General features: G+C 38.3%; 1 protein-coding gene across 1 annotated transcript in view; it reads right to left on the bottom strand.

Moving 5' to 3' along the window:
• LOC111154473 (integrator complex subunit 4) overlaps window positions 1-22,577 on the bottom strand; it is a 112,934-nt gene that overhangs the window by 34,198 nt on the left and 56,159 nt on the right. The window contains exons 9-12 of the mRNA XM_022514084.1: window positions 16,719-16,790; window positions 14,759-14,933; window positions 7,955-8,160; window positions 761-903 (exon numbers count right to left, since the gene is read on the bottom strand). Of these exons, the coding sequence (XP_022369792.1) occupies window positions 761-903; window positions 7,955-8,160; window positions 14,759-14,933; window positions 16,719-16,790 (596 nt within the window). The remainder of the gene's footprint in view (window positions 1-760; window positions 904-7,954; window positions 8,161-14,758; window positions 14,934-16,718; window positions 16,791-22,577) is intronic.

Raw genomic sequence — 22,577 nt, 5'->3', positions numbered from 1 at the left:
CTGACACCAGTTTTTCTCCCTACTACAACCCCCACACCCCAAGGACTGAGTGCTCCTTGAAAACTCCCCTGGTGTTTTCAGTCTTAAATAGATCTTGCAAGTACCTGATCTGACCCATAGTTTTTCTACTTTTAGTAACAAATTTTTTCGGAAAATCCAATAAACTATACCATTGGAGTGATCTCATCACATAAGCTCACTTAAATATCTGGAGACAATTACAAACATTTTATAATAAATGTCTGCAAGTAGTTCCTCAAACAGCAATTCATGAACAATGTTAATTTTGACTCTAGTCAGTAAAGGTAGAGGTAATCAAGGAAAAAAATGAAGTGGTTTTCCATCTGTAGACAAAGTGCCAGTCCTGCCTCTCATCTCTACAATGACAGCTATGATCCTGTAGATAATGCAAAACAGACAAAGAAGTGATTAACAGGATAGAGGAGCAAAAGGAGTCTAATCAATTCATCTCTGCCTGCAGCACTTACCACAGGGCTGGGCACATAGTGAATGTACAGTAGCAGGGCACATACTATCTGCTAAGAGGATGGATGGACAAATAAATAAAATAAATAAATAATCTAAAATGGGATAGTGAATTTAGGAATCAGACTCCTGAGAGTTAAGCTGAATCAGGTTGCTAAACTGAAGGCAAACTGAGGGCCATACCATCAATCTATGATGATCTACTACTGGTTAATTCAATATACATTTACCACATTATTGGACTCAGTGAGCAAATGAGCAAAAAAGTCCTTACTTCCATATGGAGTCCCTATCAGTAGGGTACTTGGTTAAATTTTTCAGCAGCTCCACCAGTGCAAGATGAATCCCTTCTTTGGTTGAAACATTAGTACAGCACAAAAGTTCGTGAAGAGCCTCTCGAATATCTCTGGATGAATCCTTTTAAAAAGAAAAGTAATAATAATAATAGTAGCAATCACTGTGAATTTGCTATTACAGGAGAGTGTACAAGTTACAATGGGACTACAAGGTAAAGAGTCTCTGAATTTTCTTGGAGGCGAGAGGCTAGGAGTTGAGAAGATGTCACAGAAGAGGTAACGTTTGAATTCAGATTTGAAGACTTCATTCATTGGCTCATTCATTCATATAAATAAAGCTCGTGGCCAGGGCAGAGTAAATAAAAAGACAGTATTACAAGATGATGTTGGAGAGATGGCCCCTTCCCTTCTCAATATCTGCTCTACCTCACCAAAATGACTGGAAAAGGTCACCAACAACTTCTTAAAGCTAAAAGATATGGATGCATATCAGTTCTATTCTTCTTGACTATCTCTGTAGCATTTGTTGTCAGTTTTTTAAAACTTTTTTATACAGACATTTTGAAATATATACAAAGTAGAATTAATAAATTCCTCAGTTTTAACAATTAACTCATAGCCAATCATGTTTGATCTAAAACTTTACCCACTCCGCCCACCTAGATTATTTTGAAGTCAGTCAGAGAAATCACAGCATTTCGTTGGTACATATTTCCATAAATATATTTTAAGATGATTTCTTATTTTTAAAAATCACAAAACCCATATCCTGCCTAAAACTGTAATAACTGCTTAATATCAACTATCCAATGAGTACTCAAATTCCTCTGACTCAAAAGTTTGTTCTAGTCAGGAACCAATTAAGGTCCACACATAGCAATGTGGCAATATGTTCCTTAAGCATCTTTTAATATGTAAAATCACTGTATATCTCACACTCTCCCCGTATAATTTCTTCTCTGTATAATTTCTTCTTCTTCCTGTTATGATAGTTAGATTTAGAAGCTTGATCAGATTCACGTTCAATTTATTTTGTAAGACCATCTCACAGGGGTACGGTATAATTCCCTCAGGAACTATATGATGTCTGTTTCTCTTTTGTGAAGTTAGTAACCACTGGTGATCACTGCCTAGATCTACGAATCCACTGAAGTTGTAAAACAATGATGTACAAATTCTATCTATCATTCTTTAATTTATTAACTAGAATACTTCTAAGAAGAGAAACTTCCCCTTATCAACTAGCTGGTTATCATGAAGTTCAGTTTGGGACTGATAGTTCAGATGGGAAAAAGAAGGATTAATGCTTGATTCTTTATTTACCAGTTTCTAAAATAAGAAGCTGATTACTAAACATCTTCCAAAGATGACTAATGCAGTGTTTTGTTTAAATATCATTACAAAATCATGCATTTAAACATACTTGCAGTTAACAGTTCTTAATGATGTGTTATAACCCCTAATGATGTGTCTCCTGGGTCTTTCTGACATGATCCTAGAGGTCTTTGATAGCTAATAACTGCTTTCTGTATGATAAGGTAGTACAAGCTCATCTTGTTACATTTCCTGCACTAGATCTGGAATGAGCCAATTTCTCTTAGAATTTTGGTACCTTTTAGTGGAAATGAGATCGCCAAAGCATTGTTTTAAGTCAGGTTTACTGATACAGAGTTTTCATTCTGTAAAATTCATCCTTCTCAGTGAACACTTCTACAAGTTTAACAAATCCATATAGTTACATAACTACCACCTCCATCAAGATATAAAACACTCCTATCACCAAACTCTTCTGTAGTGTCCCCTTGTAGTCTAGCCCTCACCCACAGTATCTGGCAACCACTGATGTATTTTCTGGTACAGTTTCGTCTTTCCCAAAAGGTCACAGAAATGGAATCACAGAGTATGCTGCTTCTTTCACCTAGCATAATGCATGTGAGATTCACCTGTGTTGTTACGTGTATCAGCAACCCGTTCCTTTTTATTACTGAGTAATACTGCATTGTACAGATCTACCTGGTTTATTTACCCATTCACCAAATCAACTCATTTTTCGTTTTTTAGTTTAGAAATATTGTAAATATTTTTTAGTTTAGAAATATTGTAAATAAAGCCACAATAAATATTTGCATACAGGCATTTGTGTGAACGTAAAATTTTCAATCCTCTTTAGGAAATGCTTTAGAGTGGGAATGTAGTAACAAGGTAAATTTACATTTAATTTTATAAAAAACTTCCAAATCTATCATTTTGCATTCCCATCAGCAGTGGATGAGAGTGCCAGATGTTCCCCGTCCTCACAGCACTTGATACTGTCAACATTTCTTTGGTTTCTGGTTAGGCATTCTAATCGTGTGGTGTTGTAATACCTCTAATAGGTGTGGTTTTAATTTGCATTTCCCTAATGATTAATGATGTTAAGTATGCTTCACTTGTTTATTATTTGCACTGCTTATTTTCTTTCCTTAAGTACCATTCAAATCTTCTGCTGATTTTCTAATCAGGTGATTTGTCTTATGACTGAATTTTGAGAAATCTTCATATATTCTTTATCAGATACATGTTTTGCAAGTATTTTCTCCCAGTCTGTGGTATGTCTTTTCAAAAACATGGTTTTTTTTTTTTCCTTTGACTTAGAAAAACAGAAATTTCGGGCACATGGGTGGCTCAACCAGATAAGTGTCTGCCTTTGGCTCAGGTCATGATCTCAGAGTCCTGGGATGGAGCCCCATGTTGGGCTCCCTGCTCAATGGAGAGTCGGCTTCTCTTTCTCCCTCTGTCCCTCTGCACTGTTAGTGCTCTCTCTCTCTCTCAGATAAAAAGATAAAATCTAAAGACGGAAGAAAGAAAGAAAAACAGAAATTTATTGTCTCCGTTCTGGAGGCCTGAGTCCAGAATCAAGATATAAGCAGGGCTGCTTCCTTCTGAGGCTATGAAGGAGAATTGAGACCAGGCTTCTCCCAGCTTCTGATAGCCTTGGCATTCCTTGGCTTGTAGATGGCATTCTCTCCTCTCCATGTCTTCACATCACCTTTCCTCTATGCATGTTTCTGTATCTAAGTCCATCCCACCTTTTTTGTACAGTTTATATATTAAAGGCATTATATACATTTGATTTGATCCAATTCTCTCTCTGAATTGTGGTAAAATACATACAACATAATATTTACAATTTTAAGTCAATGTATATTTTAAGTGTACCGTTCTATGGCATTAGATACATTTACATTATTGTGCTGTCTTTGTAATTACCTAAAAGTATCTTTTTGAAGAGCTTTTAAATTTTGATAAAGTCCAATTTATCTAGTTATTTCTCTTATGGATTAAGTTTTTGGTGGCCTAACTAAGAAATTTTTGTCTAATCCAACCAAGGTCACAAATATTTTCTCCTAAAAGTTTTACAGAATACTTTAATTTAAAATTTTTTAATTTTAAATTTTAAAATATTTTAAAATTTAAATTTTTCTAATTTTATAGAAAATTTCGTTTTACTTAATACATAAGAAATCAAACTAAAAATTTTAAAGGATGCATATGCATCCACAGAGCAAAACCTAAGATTCAGAGACTTCTCCAAAGCTAGGTTGGAGACATGCCTTCTTTATTCTCCAGGAACCCTCTTTCAGCCTGCAGGTCTCTCAATTCTTCACTCTGTATAGTTACTGGCACCAACACCTTAACAAACACATCTGACCATGTTGTTGCTCTGTTTAGAAACCTCGGTTGGCTTCCCCACACCTCTTCAACAAAGCTCAGGCTCCCGGGCACGCATGCAAGGTCCTTCACAATCCACTCTCGGCTCACTTCTCCCTCAGAGTCACGTGAACTTCTCAACATCCCTGTCCATGCTGTGCCATTTCTGCCCTCCCAGCCTACACCTGTGGCCACATGCTAGTGCTGTGGCTAGAATGTCATTCCTTAGCTTACTTTTAATATTATCTTGTAACTACTGGCTTATACTGCTCCCTGCTTTCTCTATGAAACTGTGAGTGACTCAGAGGTAACAGCTAGTACTGTCTACTTTCACATCCTCAGAACCTAGCACAGAACCTGGCTCTGCAAAAAAAAAAAAAAAAAGGTAAATGTTTCCTGATTGACTTAATCAATATTACGAACTACTACCATGCTAAGCATTTTACATGAATTCTCTTTCCATTCTTATAAGAAACATATGAATATGTGGAATTATCCTCACTTTATACATGAGAAAACCAAGTACGAGAGAAAATAAATAATTTGTCCAAAGTCACAAAGCTGATAGGGTTCCCTGAATAACTTCCAGGTGCTCTTCCCTTAACAGGATTTTCAAAACTCTTCAGGAGCTGGTCCCATGCGCCGCTCCAGCCTAACTCTTCCCTCACACTAGCTCTTTGTTACAGCCAGGCCCTCTTTTGGTCCCTCCACTATGCCATGCCTTCTTCTTCCACCTACCATCATTTCTAAACTTGCTGCTCCTCTGCCTGGTATATTCTTACACCCCATACTCCCAACTCTTCCTACCAAGTCAGGGTCTAATTCCTTTTTCAGAGATCAGCTTTAGAAGCCGTCCCTGATTGCTACACCCCCTTAGCTCCCAAAGACTAAGTGCTTCCATGACAGACGCCCATGAGACCTCACTCCTTTTTGTCATGCACACCTCACTCAGCTAATTATTAGACCTTCATCTGTGTCATATCTGTCTATCTCGCTCATACCTAAATTGTAAGGTCCATGAGAGCAGCACCATGGTTTCTGCTCACTGGCATAGTGCCTGGCACACAAAAGGTGGTCAATAAATACTAACAAATAAACAACAAACAAACAAAAACTCAGGTAAAAAGATCAGGGACCAAAGACAAGGACTGACAGTTCAATTCAGCTCTGTCTGGTTTTACATGTTGTCAACTTACCCATCAGATAAAATGTTTCCTGTATGAACAAATTACCACCACTGATAGGTGGTATCGAAAAAACAATATTCAAAGTAATAAGAGAACAATTTTGACTACGTTCCTTAAGAAATTCCTAGTTATGCAGTTGACCGTGCAGATTTGTTTTAGGACATGTTTACGAAGCATCCACTCTGTAAAGTTACCACATCAAACCTTGAAAGAATACGGTAAACGGTACAACAAGGTCACTCTCCTTAGGTAGCTCATACTCACATCAGGGAGAGGGAGTTGAGACAAAACCTGCCATTAATGATAAAATGGGAAAAACTATAGTAAGAAATGCATAAGCATGCTTATGGCTCTGTGAACAATCAATACATCAAAACAGCTTGGAACACAGCTCAGACATTTAGCAAACATTTCCCGAGCATCTAGCAGTTTCAGACACTACAAGGCACTAGAAATAAAAAAATGAAAGAAGCCAGGATCGTGCAAAGCTCTCAGTCCTGTGAAATAAAGAATTAAATTGTCAAAAACATCCTAATATACACTAGACACAGGGTGACACAGGAAGACAGAGGAGTGCTACTTAACCCACTTGGGGTGGAGTTACTTAGGGAACACACTGCCTAATAGAGATCTGAGAATAAGCAGAAGTCTACGAGGTGAAAAGTGGCAGTTTTTGCAGGCAGAAGGGAAAAACAGAGTGAAAGAAAAATGGTGAGGAAAAGCATGATGATTAGGGAAGTGACTCCAGTATCAAGTTCAAGATGAGGAATGGTGGGAAAGAATTCAAAAAAGGAAAGGCGGGGCTAGGGTAGAGAGACCACCCAAGGAAAATAATGCACAAAATGCAAACTTATCTTCTTAGGAAAAAATGAGTGAAAAATTATAAACACAGACTTATAATTCAGGAAAAATCTTATCAGAAGTGCTAAGCAGCTGAGAAAACTGATGGGGAACTTCAAAATCAAAGCACGCAATCTGTTTTTTGAGTATGGAGCAGAAATCTGTAATAATGACTAAAACACCCAATAACTATCTCTTTCACAATATCTGAAAAACCAAAACCAAACTGAAACAAGAAAGAATCCCAGAGGCCAAATCTCATTTATTAATATTCTGAAAAACATCAGGACTCACAAATAAAATCCAGATACTTTAAAAAAATAATTCAAGAGCCACATCGAGTTGTACAGCTTGGGAGGCAAATCTGTGTTCATATCTTGGCAGAGCCACTTACCAACAGTGTGACCTCAAACAAATTACTTTCTTCTCTGTAAAACTCCAGGGTTGAATGAGTTGATTCCCTAAGATCTGTTCCTGCTATAACATCCTAAGATTAACTAGAAGCATTAAACCAAATCAAAGGCTAAAAAGAATTCTTCATTATTTAGCCCCTGCCTTATCTATAACCACTTTTCCTCTAACACTTCAGCTCCACACTGCTATTACAGTGAATTCCTTTAATTCCTTTTTTTTTTTTTTTAAGATTTTATTTATTTATTTGATAAGAGAGTGAGAGAGGAAACACAAGCAGGGGCAGTGGGAGAGGGAGAAGCAGGCTTCCCGTCAAGCAGGGAGCCCCATGTGGGGGCTTGATCCCAGGACCCTGGGATCATACCTGAGCCGAAGGTAGATGCTTAACAACTGGGCCCCTCCTTTTAATTCCTTAAATGCATCATACCCACTCTTACCTCTGGATCCATAGACACTGCTCCCTCTGGTGCCCTTCCACCCTACCATCAGTGCCATTTCTTCCTAAGAAAGGGCCTTACCAATCTCACTCCTCCTCCAAGTGTCCACTACAGTATTCCTTCTTCCTTCCCCATCTCACAACCTTACCGCAGGGAACCCTGTCTTTTCCTGATGACAGCAATGCTAAGCTTTCTTTGAGTTTCCTGTTTAACAGCAAGTCTCCTCTACCTTGGAGTTGTGTGATGAGAAGGCCGAACTGCACTGCTCATAAACTACTGCATCACCAGTACCCAGAACAATGCCTGGTTTAAAGACTGCTTATTTATTTGAGAGAGAGAGAGAAAGAGAGAGCATGCATGGGGGCGGGGGAGGTAGGGGCAGAGAGAGAGAGAGAGAGAGAGAGAGTCTCAAGCAGACTCAGTGCTGAGTGTGGAGCCTGACATGGGGCTCGAGCCCACAACCCTGAGATCACAAACTAAGCCGGAACCAAGAGTAGTACGTCCAACAGACTACAGCACCCAGGCGCCCCATAGTGCCCGGTTTACAGATAAAGTGGCTCTCCATAGGTACCAATGAAGAAATGAGTAACAAACTGTGAAGACTCACCTCTAACACAGCCAGGACAGTGTCAAGCTGATCCTCTCGGAGAGTGATATTGTTGGAGATTTTTCTCATGGTGTGTATGGACTGCAGACGTACTTCCTCGATTTCATCATTAAACATGTCAACCAGGAAATCAAGGCACTTCTCCGCAAAAGAGGGTGAAGACTGGGCCAGCATGCAGAGAGCCTCCACGGCAGCAATGCGGACCTCTAGACAAAAGGGGACAAATAAAGCTGTGCATTAGGTTATGAGCCATGGGACAAATCTAAGGATTCCTTCTCTTTCTGGTTTATCTTTAACTCTCTACTCCTCTCCATTAACAAACTCTCTCTGAGAGATCTCCTCCATGCCCACAGACTCAGCTACCACCTTCACACTTAACTCAGAACAAGGACTTTGGTGTCACGGGGACTGAGGTTTAGATCCTGACATACAGACATGATCAAGTCACATGTCTGTCTTCAGTAACCGCACCTTGAAAACTAAGTTCTTGTTTACCTCAGTACAACAACCACCGTTCTCCACTCAGTACTTTTTTCAAAAAGCAAATTTTAAATAATTAAGATTAAAACAGACTAGATATCATGTTCTCATCTTAGAGATAAGATTCAGCAAAGTGAATTAACTTGCCTTAAAATGAGTGAGAGCAGAGATAAGACTAGTACCCAGGTCTGCTGATTCTAGACTAGCATCATGTAGTGGTTAAGGATACATGCTTTGGAACGATAAAGGTCTTACAGTAAATTTTGAAGAGTAATTCCTCCACTAACTTGAAGGGTGATCTTGAATAAGTAACTTAACTTCCTAGCACCTCAATTTTTTCACCTTAAACAGAGATAATACTCATTTCCTTACAGAGTAGTTAGAGGCTGGGGTATGTTAAAAGCTCAGGAGATCTTAGCTACAGCACAGGTATGGATCTTACAAGCACCATGAAAACAGAGGCATGTCTTCTACCTCCCTGTATGGCCCGAACACGTAACAGTAAAGCCACTGATTCCAGGAAGCCCTTCATTCATTCACTAGTAATACTTCCTGAATGCATACTACATGCTCAGAGCTAACAGCCTTGCTAAGAGCCTTAGGAAAAAGCTAAGAGCCTTGATACGAAGATAAGAGGTAAGTAAGCTACAGACTATGCTCACAAGATTTCCATACATGCTTGTTCTGCTCCAAAGGTTCCCACATGGTTCTGCAACAAAACGTACAGTTTTAAAAAAGAAAGAATAGAATCCCTCAAGTTGTGGTTAAAACTCACAAATAGAATTTTTTGTGTGTGTGTAAGAAAGGTTTTATAGACACTTTAAAAGCAGAGTTACTACATTAAAGCAAGATGACTCGGATTTTTCTTGGTAGCAATGAATTCTTCCCTTCATCAGAACTGAAAGATTTGCTACACTTCATAATAAGGTAATTTAAACATGAGATTGCTAATAATTACAAAGAAAGCCAGAAATGGGCCGAAATGTGTTAAATGCTGGGTCCTCTGCCTAGGGCTTTACCCATTACACCACACTAAATCATGTGTAACTCTTGCAAGTCCACAAAGTGAATCACAGAGACACTCCTGATCATCAGCAGATAATCAGTGTGGACCTGAGGGGATGCAATTCTAAGCAGAAACAAAGAAACTTTTGTGTTGCTCTTTGTATGTGTAGTCTGGAAAATCAGCAATTTCTACTGGACTCTTCGGAATGTTGAAAATGTATTACAGTCTCTTTAAGGGTCCAGGGCAGAGGAAAAGGTATCAACTATGCTAAAGGGAAGGAAAAAAAAATCCTCTGGTGCCTTAACATATGCATTCAAATCCTGGCTTTGTGCTTAGTACTGAAGACACAAGGGTGAACAAGAAAAAGAGGGCCTCCCAGCGCCTACAGACAAGAATAGTTAATTGGATTACAAAGTAATTGATGAGCAGTACAGTAAAAAGCACAGGGAGTATAAGAAAATGCAAAAGCATTATGTAGCCCACTAAGTTGGATCAGAGGCAACGTCTGGATCAAGTGACCTCTAAAACAATACCTAAGGGAGTTGCTAAGCCAAAAGAAAGGAAGAAGGCCTCCCTTCTAGAGGACTAAAAGAATGTATAATACTAGAGTCCACAGCTAATGAAATAAGGCACTGTTTCATTCCCAGCAGCATGTCCCTAATTCACCCAGAATTTTAGAAATATGATAAAATTAGAAAGCCAGCATAACTGATACTGGTTATGATATATTTGCTTTCCAAAGTTAAGTCCCAAAGTTAAGTTAAACCTTAGTGACAGTTAAGTGTCTGACTCTCGGTTTCCACTCAGAACATGATCGCAGGGTCATGAGATTGAGCCCCACGTTGGGCTCCGTGCTCAGTGCAGTGTCTGCTTGAGATTCTCTCCTTCCCACTCTCCCTCCCCCACTCATTCTCTCTAAATAAATAAATAAATAAATCTTAAAAAAAAAAAAAAAAACAACCCTTAGTGACAAACTTATGTAGAACTAAATAACATAAATATTAATAGTGATGAAATTCAATTTGTAAAATTAAATAAAGTAAAAATGCTAGCAGAAACTAAATAAAATAGGCTCCAGTGACTTGTCTTAGGATATAATGGGTATTAATAATGACTTCTTTATTATGAAATACCATTTAAAGTGTAATTCATATATCCAGTTCACAGAAAACAAAAAAGGAGAGGCTGCTTTAACTAATTTCTCTATACAAGTTTCCCCCATTATCCAGAAAAAGAGTGAAACAATGAAACCTTTCATTTAGGTGAAACAATGTAAAGCAGAGTGTAAATGATGTAAAGCAGAGTATCCCCCACTTTCCAAAAGTTCACTTTGTGTCACCTCACTTTTAGAAAAGACTTATATGGGTATGGTAATGACTTTTTTTCATAAAAACGAAACTCCTTTTTGGATTTCTTTTGGTTAACAAAAACAGGTACTAATGTAGGTTTTTTTCATGAAAGCAAAGTGGCATAAAGAGAACTTTAAGGAAGTGGGGAAGACACCCATACACTGAAAACCTTATACCTAACTAGAGAAGGAAACCCAATTCTTATATCTTGTAAAAGAAAATGATCTTTCAAAAGTAATTCTTGCCCTTCTAAGAAGTTCTACTCTGAGGTAATTTTTTTTTTTAAAGATTTATTTACTTAACAGAGAATGAGAAATCACCAGTAGGCAGAGAGAGAGGGGGAAGCAGGCTTCCTGCGGAGCAGAGAGCCCGATGCGGGGCTCGATCCCAGGACCCTGGGACCATGACCTGAGCCGAAGGCAGAGGCTTAACCTACTGAGCCACCCAGGTGCCCCAACTCTGAGGTAATTTTTTACAGGCATTTTAAAGACCTGAGTTCTAAATCCTCTGATATAAATTTACTACAAAATTTGAACAATCAACATTATCTCTCCTGATCTGTTACAATTACTGAAAATGAGATGGCTGTAGTCAATAACCTCAAAACAATGACATTCTTTATGTGAGACAGATAGATATAACGGAAATTACAAGAGCTTTGCAGAACTTCTTTCTACAAGATTTATCTATCTAACACAACTAAAAACAGAAATAAAAAACAGAAACAACAGTATTCAACACACTGGACATCAGACAATAAAGGGTACTAATCCCTGAGAGGGAGGAAATAAATTAGGTAAGCTCCAGAATTATACAAGTTTATTATCTGGGAAGCTTTTTCCAGGTTCCAGGTCTCCCTGCATTGAGAAGATAGAGCTAGGAGTCTGGAAAGGCCAATGTGGACAGAGTTCATAAGGCAAAGTACCAAAGCGGAGGGTACTACACAGGAAGCACTTTGGAGATCTGCAGAGGGTCCTCCTCAAGTCATCAGCTGAATCCTGATCTGTTAAGAAATTGAGGTCTGAGAAAGAACCACTAAGCAGGGCTAGAGGGAACAATCTCCAAAACTCATAAATAGTCTACAACTGCTTCTTCAGAAGAGTTTGTTTGAGTTGGGAGTAAAATGAGCCCTAGACTAAGTGCTGCTTCAGTTCCTCTTAACAAAGCTTAAAAATAAGACCTGAAATAAATGCATCCCAGAACTAAGCTCAAGAATATAGGACTATAACAATGTTCATTACCCAACAAAGTAAAATTCACAATGGCTGGCATCCAATCGAAAATTGCTAGCTATGCACAGAAGTAGGAAAATATACACAATAAGGAGAAAAATCAATCAATCAAAACCAACACAGAAATCACACAAAGATTTAATAGACAAAAACATTAGGATAGTTATTGTAAATGCATTCTCTGCTGACAAAGTTAAAGGAAAGATCAAGGAGATTAAGCAGATACATGAGAGATACTAAACAAACCCAAATTCTAATTGAATTTGTATGAATGAAAACTACAAGGTCGGAGACGAAAAATACACTGGATGAGATTAAAATCAGAATACACATGGCTGAAGAAAAGATTAATGAACTCCCGAGACACAGCAATAAATATTATCCAAAAGGAACAAGAAAAAAGAAAATAAGTCAGGATGGAGGAGCAGCTGGATGGCTTAGTCGGTTAAGCATCTGACTCTTCTACTCAGGTCACAATCTCAGGGTTGTGGAATCAAGCCTCATATTGGGCTCTACACTGGGCATGGAGCCTGCTTAAGATTCTCTCTTCCTTTGTCCCTCCCCCCACTACTTCTCTTAAAAAAGTAGGGGGGATGGAGCATCAGTGAGTTCCAGGACAACCTCAGTAGTCTAATATATGTGTGTCTGGAGTCACCAAAGAAACATGAGACCACAAAATATATGAAGAAATAACGGCCAAAGATTTTCCAATGTGATGAAAACTATAAACCCACAAATCTAAGAAGCAACAAACTTCAAGCATAAGAAACATGAAGAAATGTCACCAAGACACATCACAATTAAACTGCTTAAAACCGATGACAAAGAGAAAAATCCTAAAAGCAACTAGAGATGGATAAAGAAGATGCAGTATATGCATACAATGGAATATTAGTCAGCCATCAAAAAGAATGGACCACTGCCGTTAGCAACAACATGGATGGAACTAGAGAGTATTATGCTAAGCAAAATAACTCAGTCAGAGAAAGACAAATACCAAATGATTTCACTCATATGTGGACTTTAAGAAACAAAACTGATGAACACAGGGGAAAGGAAGGAAAAATAAGATGAAAACAGAGAGGAAGGCAAACCATAAGAAACTCTTGACTATAGGGAAATGAGGATTGCTGGAGGGGAGGTGGGAGGAGGGATGGGGTAACTGGGTGATGAGCATTAAGGAAGGCACTTGATGTAATGAGCACTGGGTGTAATAGGACTCATGAATCACTAAAATGAAACTAATAATATATTAATATACTTAATATATAGTATTATTAGATTAATTATTAATTAGTATATAATATATTAATATACTTAATATATTAATAATATATTCTAATAATATATAATTAACTAACTTGAATTTAAATTTTAAAAAAGCAACTAGAGAAAGACACATCATGTAAAGAACAAATATAAAAAATGGCAGCAGACTTCTCAACAGAAAGAGTGCAAACAGGAAAATTATGGAACATCTTTATAACATGGCAGGGTGGGACACACACACACACACACACACACACACACACACACACACCCACCTTATTAAACTGGAGTTCGATTTCCAGTGAAAATATCTTTCAAAAATGAAGGTGAGAGGCACCTGGGTGGCTCAGTCGGTTGAGCATCAGACTCTTGATTTCATCTCAGGGCTTTGAGACTAAGCCCTGCATTGGACTCCATGCTCAGTGCAGTCTGCTTGAGATTCTCTTCCCTCCCCCATCCCTCCCTCTCTATCCCTCCCCACTCTTGCACACTTTCTCTCTAAAATAAATAAATAAAATCTTTTTTTTTTTTTAAATGAAGGTGAAAGAAAATCTGCATTAGTCAAAATAATAAAGGCTTTGAGGTCAGACATACCTGGTTTAAATCTTGCTTCTGTCTCTTACTAGCTGGATGATCGATAATAAGTTATTGTTATCAATATCAGTAATATCAATTTTTATTACCAATTATTAAGTGCTTATTATAAATGGGTCATGTATTTCTTTTAAAGATTTTATTTATTTATTTGACAGACAGAGATCACAAGTGGGCAGAGAGGCAGGCAGAGAGAGAGGAGGAAGCAGGCTCCCTGCTGAGCAGAGAGCCCGATGCGGGGCTTGATCCCAGGGCCCTGAGATCATGACCTGAGCCAAAGGCAGAGGCTTAACCCACTGAGCCACCCAGGTGCCCCAAATGGGTCGTGTATTATGCCAAGTATTTTGTGCACATATAATCTCGTTTAATTCTCACAATTCAGAAACACTAATTATTAACCTTGTTTTATAGAAATACTGGAAACCTAGATTGACTGAACCCAAAGTCCTGCTCTTAAGCACTGTATTATACCACATGGGCCTCACTTCTGTTTTTATTTTATTTTTTTTAATTTTTTAATTTTTTAAAAAGATTTTATTTATTTATTTGACAGACAAAGATCACAAGTAGTCAGAGAGGCAGGCAGAGAGACAGGAGGAAGCAGGCTCCCTGCTAAGCAGAGAGCCTGATGTGGGGCTTGATCCCAGTAGCATTTAACCCAGGGCTCCAGGACCATGAACCGAAGGCAGAGGCTTTAACCCATTGAGCCACCCAGGTACCCCGTCACTTCTGCTTTTAAAATTAAGTAACAGTAGGTACTTCATGGAGTGACTGTGAAGACTAAATAAGACCCTACATGTACACTAACCAGTGCAATGCCTGATCCATGGCAGGCACTCAGTGAACGGTACAGTTATGATGCAGTCATACTTACCATACATCTCATCTTCCAATCCATGAACAAAGGCTCCACAAGCTCCTGACTCAATCAAGTTCACAGCTCCTGTATCTATTTCTTCCTTGGGAGCATCATCTCCCCACTTTCTCCCAGTGGAAAACTCTCCTGAGCTGTAAAGCTCCTTGGCACGTTCATGTGCAGTGCGTTTTCTCTGTATAGGACAATGACAATTAGCACTAGCAGGAAGCTCATGAGGGAATGGTAAGATGTATTCTGAGAACATGGAAAAGTAGTAAATATGACTGCTCTCTGACAGCCACATTAAAAAAAAAAAAAAAGTACTCAATCAATCAGAACAAAGAAATGCAACCTGAATGTCAAGAAAGACCAAAGGTTCACAGGTCTGTCACAGCGGATGTAATCTTATTAAAGACAGCAAAAGAATGTGCTGATCGGGTAAGTGGTTATATTTGTCACTGTGTACAGAACACAGGAAAGAGAGAACCAGAGGGGTAAATAATAGCAGTGTCCCTCTAGCACCATCCTGGGTTGATAATAAACTGGCCCTAGAAAAGAATTTTTTTTTAGTCCCAACAGAAGTGAGTTTGAATCTGGAAACACTGTGTTCTATATGAGCAACACTGCACTCACCATGCAACCTTCTGGTAAATTCACTTTCTGCCTAGAATGCCAAAGAGGGAATATACTGGTCAGCTAAAGTAAATATCCAGTCCAATCGACGATATGGAGCTCATCATGAATAAACTGCCATTCTGCTTTATATATCAGCCTCTTATGAACCTTCCTGGTGTGAGTCCACATCCTTATGGCTGAGTATCTCAAAGGCATGATGAAATATAGTACCCAAGCCTACAAAGATGTGGGCCAGACCCAGTAGTAAAGTTTGTACCTTGTGATGTATCTTAGAAACCCCTGCATAATCCATCCTTCCCCATTTACCAAGAGCATGCTGTTTTTAACCACTGAGCCACCCAGGCGCCCCAAGCATGCTGTTTTTTTACATTTCTACTCCAGCATACACAAAGAACACTTAATCACCAACCTCAAATGAAGGCAATACCCTTCAGGAAATCCATATGGCAATGTTTCATTAAGCATAGACAGAAACTCCTCAACCACTCCTAGAAATTTATCTTATGGAATGACTTAAAAGAAGAAAAGATCTAATATGCATGAAGATGATATTCCTTTATAATGGTAGAAAAATGGGAGAATCTAAATGCATAAGATAGGGCTAAAAAATTATGTCGCATCTACTTAATATATTACATAATCAGTAAAAATGCTAAGTATAACGTTGACTATATGAAAAAAAGCATATGATGTAGTGATAAACATAAAAGTAGACTATTAAATTATCTGAATACAATGATTCAGTGTTTAAATATGCATAAGAGCTGGAGAGAAATACACCAAAATGACAGGAGTCCTAGAGTAGTGGGAATATGGGTAAATTGTTTGCTTTCCTTCTATTTGTCAAAGATTCTGATCTCTTTATTATCATGTTTATAATTTAAAGATTAAGATAATGACAATATTAACTCATATTTAGTCCTGACAATTACATCAGAGAACATGGTCAAGGCTGAAAGGCATTCCATGCTTTGTTACTGTTCAGAGAAAGAATTTACTCACTCTTTCAGGGAAACTGCTGCAGAAAAGGAGTCCTGACCTGTCAGTCATACAGTCTCACAATACAAGACCACATCTTTGTAGTTTCTAACAAAGAGGAAGTTAATCTTACCTCTTCTTTGTAAAATACAACCTGTGCAAAGTATTACATTAAAATAATTTAAAATTTAATGAAATTACTTGTAATTTGGTTCAAGTTACTAAGATTTTATGCTAAAGTATAGTCCAGTCACCCAACATTTACTTGATAAATATCTAGGCTGCAAAATTAAATCAACACAGCTTGCAGATAGCTGATATTAGTTACAGAAACCCAGTCTGAATAACAAAGAATTCAAGTTACCCTAAGATCAGACATGAGCTTCTTGTCCAGTGTCTGCTCCAAGAAATGAGAACTGACTTGTTCCATTGAGCCCTGTAAAAACAAAGAATCAAGAGCAAATTAAACAACATTTAAGGTCTGAATATTATCTTAAAATTCAAAGTTTGCAGCCAAGTTAAATGCATAAAGATAACATTTCTCGACAGTAAAGATGCTTACAGGTTCTGAATCATCAAAAAAATAATAAAAACATCAGCAGCAGCAGCTAGCAGCTAAATAGAGCTTACTATGTCATACACTGTTTATACATATATTAATTTAGTTCTCCTATGAAGTAAATACTACTATTAGTCCCATTTTATATATTGGGGGAAAAAAAAAGAAAGTTGAAAAAAAAAGGCATAAAAAGATTAAGTGACTCATTTGAAGTCATAAGAAGTATAATTTACAGAGGTAGGCTATAAACCCAGTTTCCCGAATCCTTTGCCTCAACTGCTACTCTCCACAGTCTCTGCATTCCTTTTCATTCTAGTTTTTCCATTCATTTGTTCATTCAGTCACTCATTCAATTAAACAGATATTTATTTAGCTACCACTCAGTTATATGCCTACAGTTACCAGGAATAGCAATACAAAAGAAAGACATCAATTCCACACTCAATGACCTCAGACTAGTGAGAAAAACTGACAAGTAAATAGATAACCGTATGATGGTATAAAATGTTACAATACGCATAGAAAGGTTCCTATGGGAAACTCAGAAAACAAGCAGTGTAAAGAGGAGGCAGGGGAACTGGTAATCTCAAGTGCAAATGCATAAAGAGAGAATGTCATGCAGGAAACATCAAGTGGCTCTATGAATGGGACGCAGGACAGAGGAGCCAAAAATGAAGCAGGATAGTTAGGGATCAGATCATAAAGGGCCTTTGTTATGACCCTTTGTCATGTTTGTTATGGAAGGAGTTTGCTATAATTCTGAATAACCAGATAATCTTTTCTCAATAATGAGCTCAATTGTGTACAAAGTATTTTACTCATACTTTAAAAATTTATTTCTTTTTTTTAAACTTTTTTTTTTTAAGATTTTATTTATTTATTTGACAGAGAGATCACAAGTAGGCAGAGAGGCAGGCAGAGAGAGAGGAGGAAGCAGGCTCTCCGCAGAGCAGAGAGTCCGATGCGGGGCTCAATCCTAGGACCCTGGGATCATGACCCGAGCCAAAGGCAGAGGCTTAACCCACTGAGTCACCCAGGCGCCCCTTAAACTTTTTTTTTAAAGATATTATTTGTTTATTTGACAGACAGAGATCACAAGTAGGCAGAGAGGCAGGCAGAGAGAGAGAGGGAGAAGCAGGCTCCCTGTTGAGCAGAGAGCCCGATGCAGGGCTCGATCCCAGGACCCTGAGATCATGACCTGAACCGAAGGCAGAGGATCAACCCACTGAACCACCCAGGTGCCCCTAAAAATTTATTTCTAATAATCCCCTGAAGAATGTAAATTATCCTGATTTTATTTTCCTTTTTTTTAGATAATCTCTCTGCCTACGTGGGGCTCAAACACAACACTGAGATCAAGAGTCACATTCACTACCAAGTGAGCCAGCCTGGCACTCCAAATTATCCTCATTTCTTAGATGAGAAATTGAAGCTGAGAGATTTGGTAACTTGCTCATTTCAAACAAGGGAAAAACATAGATTTACACCTCATAAACATCATCTTAGCAGCTATGTGGCTAATGGACCAGAAGGAAATCAAAATGAATCAGAGACACAGGTTGGCAGGCTATTAGAGCAGGTCTTAGATATTCTTCAAGAATATACTGACACCTTTCTCTAATTCCTAAGTTAGTAAATATGGAAATTCTTATAGAGGATCAAACTTCTCCAATCACTTTTCCCATAGAAACTTACATGTTCTATGGGAATATCCTTACCCAAGTTAATACCTTTTCTACATCTCCAGGAGAGCAACTGTTGTACTATTTTCACTTAAGTAGTTTCAAATCTACTTTTTCTTATTTCTACATGGTACCACTGATTGCCTTCTTTGTTAAATAGATCTGATCAATATCAAATCTAACATTCATGTTTTTTTTTTAAGATTTTATTTATTTATTTGACAGACAGAGATCACAAGTAGGCAGAGAGGCAGGCAGAGAGAGAGAGAAGGGGAAGCAGGCTCCCCGCCGCCCAGAGAGCCCGATGTGGGGCTCGATCCCAGGACCCTGGGATCATGACCTGAGTTGAAGGCAGAGGCTTTAACCCACTGAGCCACCCAGGCGCCCCTAACATTCATGTTTTTAATTCAAACATCAAATTTATGAATAAGAACTCTAAATTTTCAAGACCTCCTCAACTTTCTCTTTAATTTCACCACCAGCATTAACAGTTGGCTTTTTACAAAATAAGTCAATCAGAGAAAGACAATTATCATATGATCTCCCTGATATGAGGAAGTTGAGAGGCAATCTGGGGGGTTTGGGGGGGTAGGAAAAGAATAAATGAAACAAGTGGGATCGGGAGGGAGACAAACCATAAGAGACTCTTAATCTCACAAAACAAACTGAGGGTTGCCGGGGAGCGGGGCGGGGTGGGGTAGGGAGAGGGTGGTTGGGTTGTGGACATTGGGGAAGGTATGTGCTAAGAAGTATGTAAACCTGGAGATTCACAGACCTGTACCCCTGGGGCTAATAATACATTATATGTTTAAAAAAAAAAAACAGTTGGCTTTTTAGGGGGCACTTTTTTCTTAATAAAGAATTAAGTTTCTGTTTTGTATTGTTTTTTAAGTAAGCTCTACGCCCAGCATGGGGCTTGAACTCACAACCCTGAGATCAATAGCCATGTGCTCTATTGGCTGAGCCAGCCAGGTGCCCCAAGAATGAAGTTTTAATGACATCACAGTGAACTACTCAAAATCCCTAGTCTCAACGGCCCTCTCCAGTGCCTTTAGCTGAGCTGTCTCCCAACACAGTAGCAAAGAAAGGGTATTATCCAAATTCTAGCCTCAAAAAATTACATATCATTATTTGCAACAAATCTCCTGTATTACCTGAGAATATGTAAAGCTTTCCATTTTAGTCCATTAATTACCAAGAGCCCTATAACATAAAAATCCGCTTGAAAAATGTTGAGACCTAAACTAGTACAAACCCAGTAGAAACAGAGAAGGGAGCAATTCCAGAGCTGACAAGAAGGTCGAACTGGTAAGAATTGATGATTCACCGGATATGGGACACAGAAAGAATTCCCAAATGCCTCTGGGTTTTCAACTGGATAAATGATGCCACATTCGTGAAAGTGCTAGAGGAGCAGATGTGGACCAAAAAGATGATCATCATGAAGTACAACCCACAAATCAGAAAAACATCTACATTCTTGTCTACTTTTTTTTTTTTTAAAGATTTTATTTATTTGACAGAGAGAGAGATCACAAGTAGGCAGAGAGGCAGGCAGAGAGAGAGGGGGAAGCAGGCTCCCTGCTGAGCACAGAGCCTGATGAGGGACTCGATCCCAGGACCCTGAGATCATGACCTGAGCCAAAGGCAGAGGCTTAACCCACTAAGCCACTCAGGTGCCCCATTGTCTACTTTAACCAAAACAAATACATTCCAGTAAGATCTCTCCAACTGTACTATTACTACTACTTAACAACCTGTATTTGTAACACCAAGAAAACCATGATATAATATTTTTTTTTAAAGATTTTATTTATTTATTTATTTGACAGAGAGAGAGATCACAAGTAGACGGAGAGGCAGGCAGAGAGAGAGAGAGAGGGGGAAGCAGGCTCCCTGCTGAGCAGAGAGCCCGATGCGGGACTCGATCCCAGGACCCTGAGATCATGACCTGAGCCGAAGGCAGCGGCCCAACCCACTGAGCCACCCAGGCGCCCCCATGATATAATATTTAATAAACAAGTGTGTTGAACCTGCTTTCAGAACAAAACTGCTCAGTCATAGCTGCTCAACAATAACTTAAGTCTATGCACTAGCCTCTAGCTTCTACCCAGTTAGGTGACAAAGAAAAGTAAACCCTACCCACCCCTCAAAAAAGAGCTACCATGTGAGATATAAAACTGCCACTAAGACATCTGCATGTGTGCTGGGAAAGACTAGCTCTTATGGCTATGGACATAACAACCTACAATCTATCTGAAAATATTATCATTTTTAAGGTCAAACACTTCTACAGTCTTATAAAAAAAGGTTTAACCCTTATTGAAAAGAGAAATTAAACATCTTAAGAAGAAATCACTGAACTAAGGACTATATTCTAGATAGAATACCAATTACCATGATCAATTTCACAGTAAAGCTGTATTCTAAATTGTCCCATGGAGCTGCATACCTGGCAATCAACTTTCTTTGCCTCAGCAGGAAAGTTATGGATAACTGAAAACCCACCTTTCGCATGGTTTTGAATTTTCTGAAACAAGCTACATCTGAAATTTTTCATCCTGCTAGAAGCCAAGGAGAATAGAGACTATTAATTTTTTGTACAAGATGGACTTAAATTTAAAGACTTATCATTCCATTTAAGTTCTTGAAGAACCCGGCTTCTGCTTTCCTCTCGAGTTTTATCTTGTTGCACATCCCCCACGTTTAACATTATCCACCCCCAAACCAACAAGTATTAACTGCTTATATTATATGATATTGTAGTTTAGTAAATTAGCATGCATGATAATTGTACTCCTTCTGTATCTCTGCTTATATTTCTCCTTCCCAACTTATTTACCTAGTTAACTTATATTTACCCTTCCAAACTCAGTTTAGAAATCACCTTCTCCACGAAGCTTTCTTTCACTATGTTAGGTGCCCTTTCCTTGGAGTAGCAGGAAATGTAATTAACTGATTGCTTATGTCAACTTACTAGACTACCAACACTTTTGAAGACAGAGACTATGCTCAGTGTTTGTTGACTTGATGAACATGTGTTCTGAAAACTATATGCAATTTATCTGATGACAGTTTTGTCTACTCAAGGGTTGGAGTGGGGGAGTTTACCTCTGTTTACACAGTGGAACTAGTAAATCAGGGCATTAACAGTACAACCACAGTTCTCAATGTGTAACTGGACCATCACTAGGAAGAGAATCCACATGGGTTTTAGACCATGAAGGGTCATTTACTATCTATGTAGCCTCTGATAAGTTACATCACTTTCCTAAACCTTATTTTGTTACTTATAAAATGAATAATGGAACACCTACCTCCAAGAGTTTAAAAAAAATCAAAATTATTTGCAAAAACTGAGTGTTTATGAGGGTATATATGTCTAAATATGTGCATATAACTAAAAGTGCCTAGCTTGGCAGGCTAGGGAATCTATCAATAGTAACAATGAGGGGCGCCTGGGTGGCTCAGTGGGTTAAAGCTGTTTTTGGCTCAGGTCATGATCCCAGCGTCCTGGTATCGAGCCCTGCATTGGGCTCTCTGCTTGGTGGGGAGCCTGCTTCCCTTCCTCTCTGTCTGCCTCTGCCTACTTGTGATCTCTGTCAAGTAAATAAAATCTAAAAAAAAAAAAAAAAAAAAAAATAGTAACAATGATTGTTATCAATAAGATTAAATTGTTAATTATTTTTGAAATACAAACCTAATTACTTATATAATTTGGAGCTATTTGGATCAAATCATTGAATTTAAAACAGAAAGCACCTGACTCAAGTTAAAGTCATCTAAGTGGAAACCCTTTCAACTCACCATTGTAATTCATTATTCATATAGCTTTACATAGATAAATTTCAGATCCTGTGGGGTACAAAAATGAAAATTGTGAAGGATCCTGCCTTAAGAATTACTCTTCTAAACTGCCAACTCAGATAAAGATGTATCACTGAATTATCCCTCTAAAACATCCCCTCACAAATACACATAC

The sequence above is a fragment of the Enhydra lutris genome, unplaced genomic scaffold, assembly GCF_002288905.1.
Source record: "Enhydra lutris kenyoni isolate GAN:26980312 unplaced genomic scaffold, ASM228890v2 scaffoldscaffold37, whole genome shotgun sequence".
Taxonomy (NCBI): Eukaryota; Metazoa; Chordata; class Mammalia; order Carnivora; family Mustelidae; genus Enhydra; species Enhydra lutris.
Note: the sequence above shows the minus strand (reverse complement) of the source record. Positions and strands in the feature narration are given on the sequence as shown.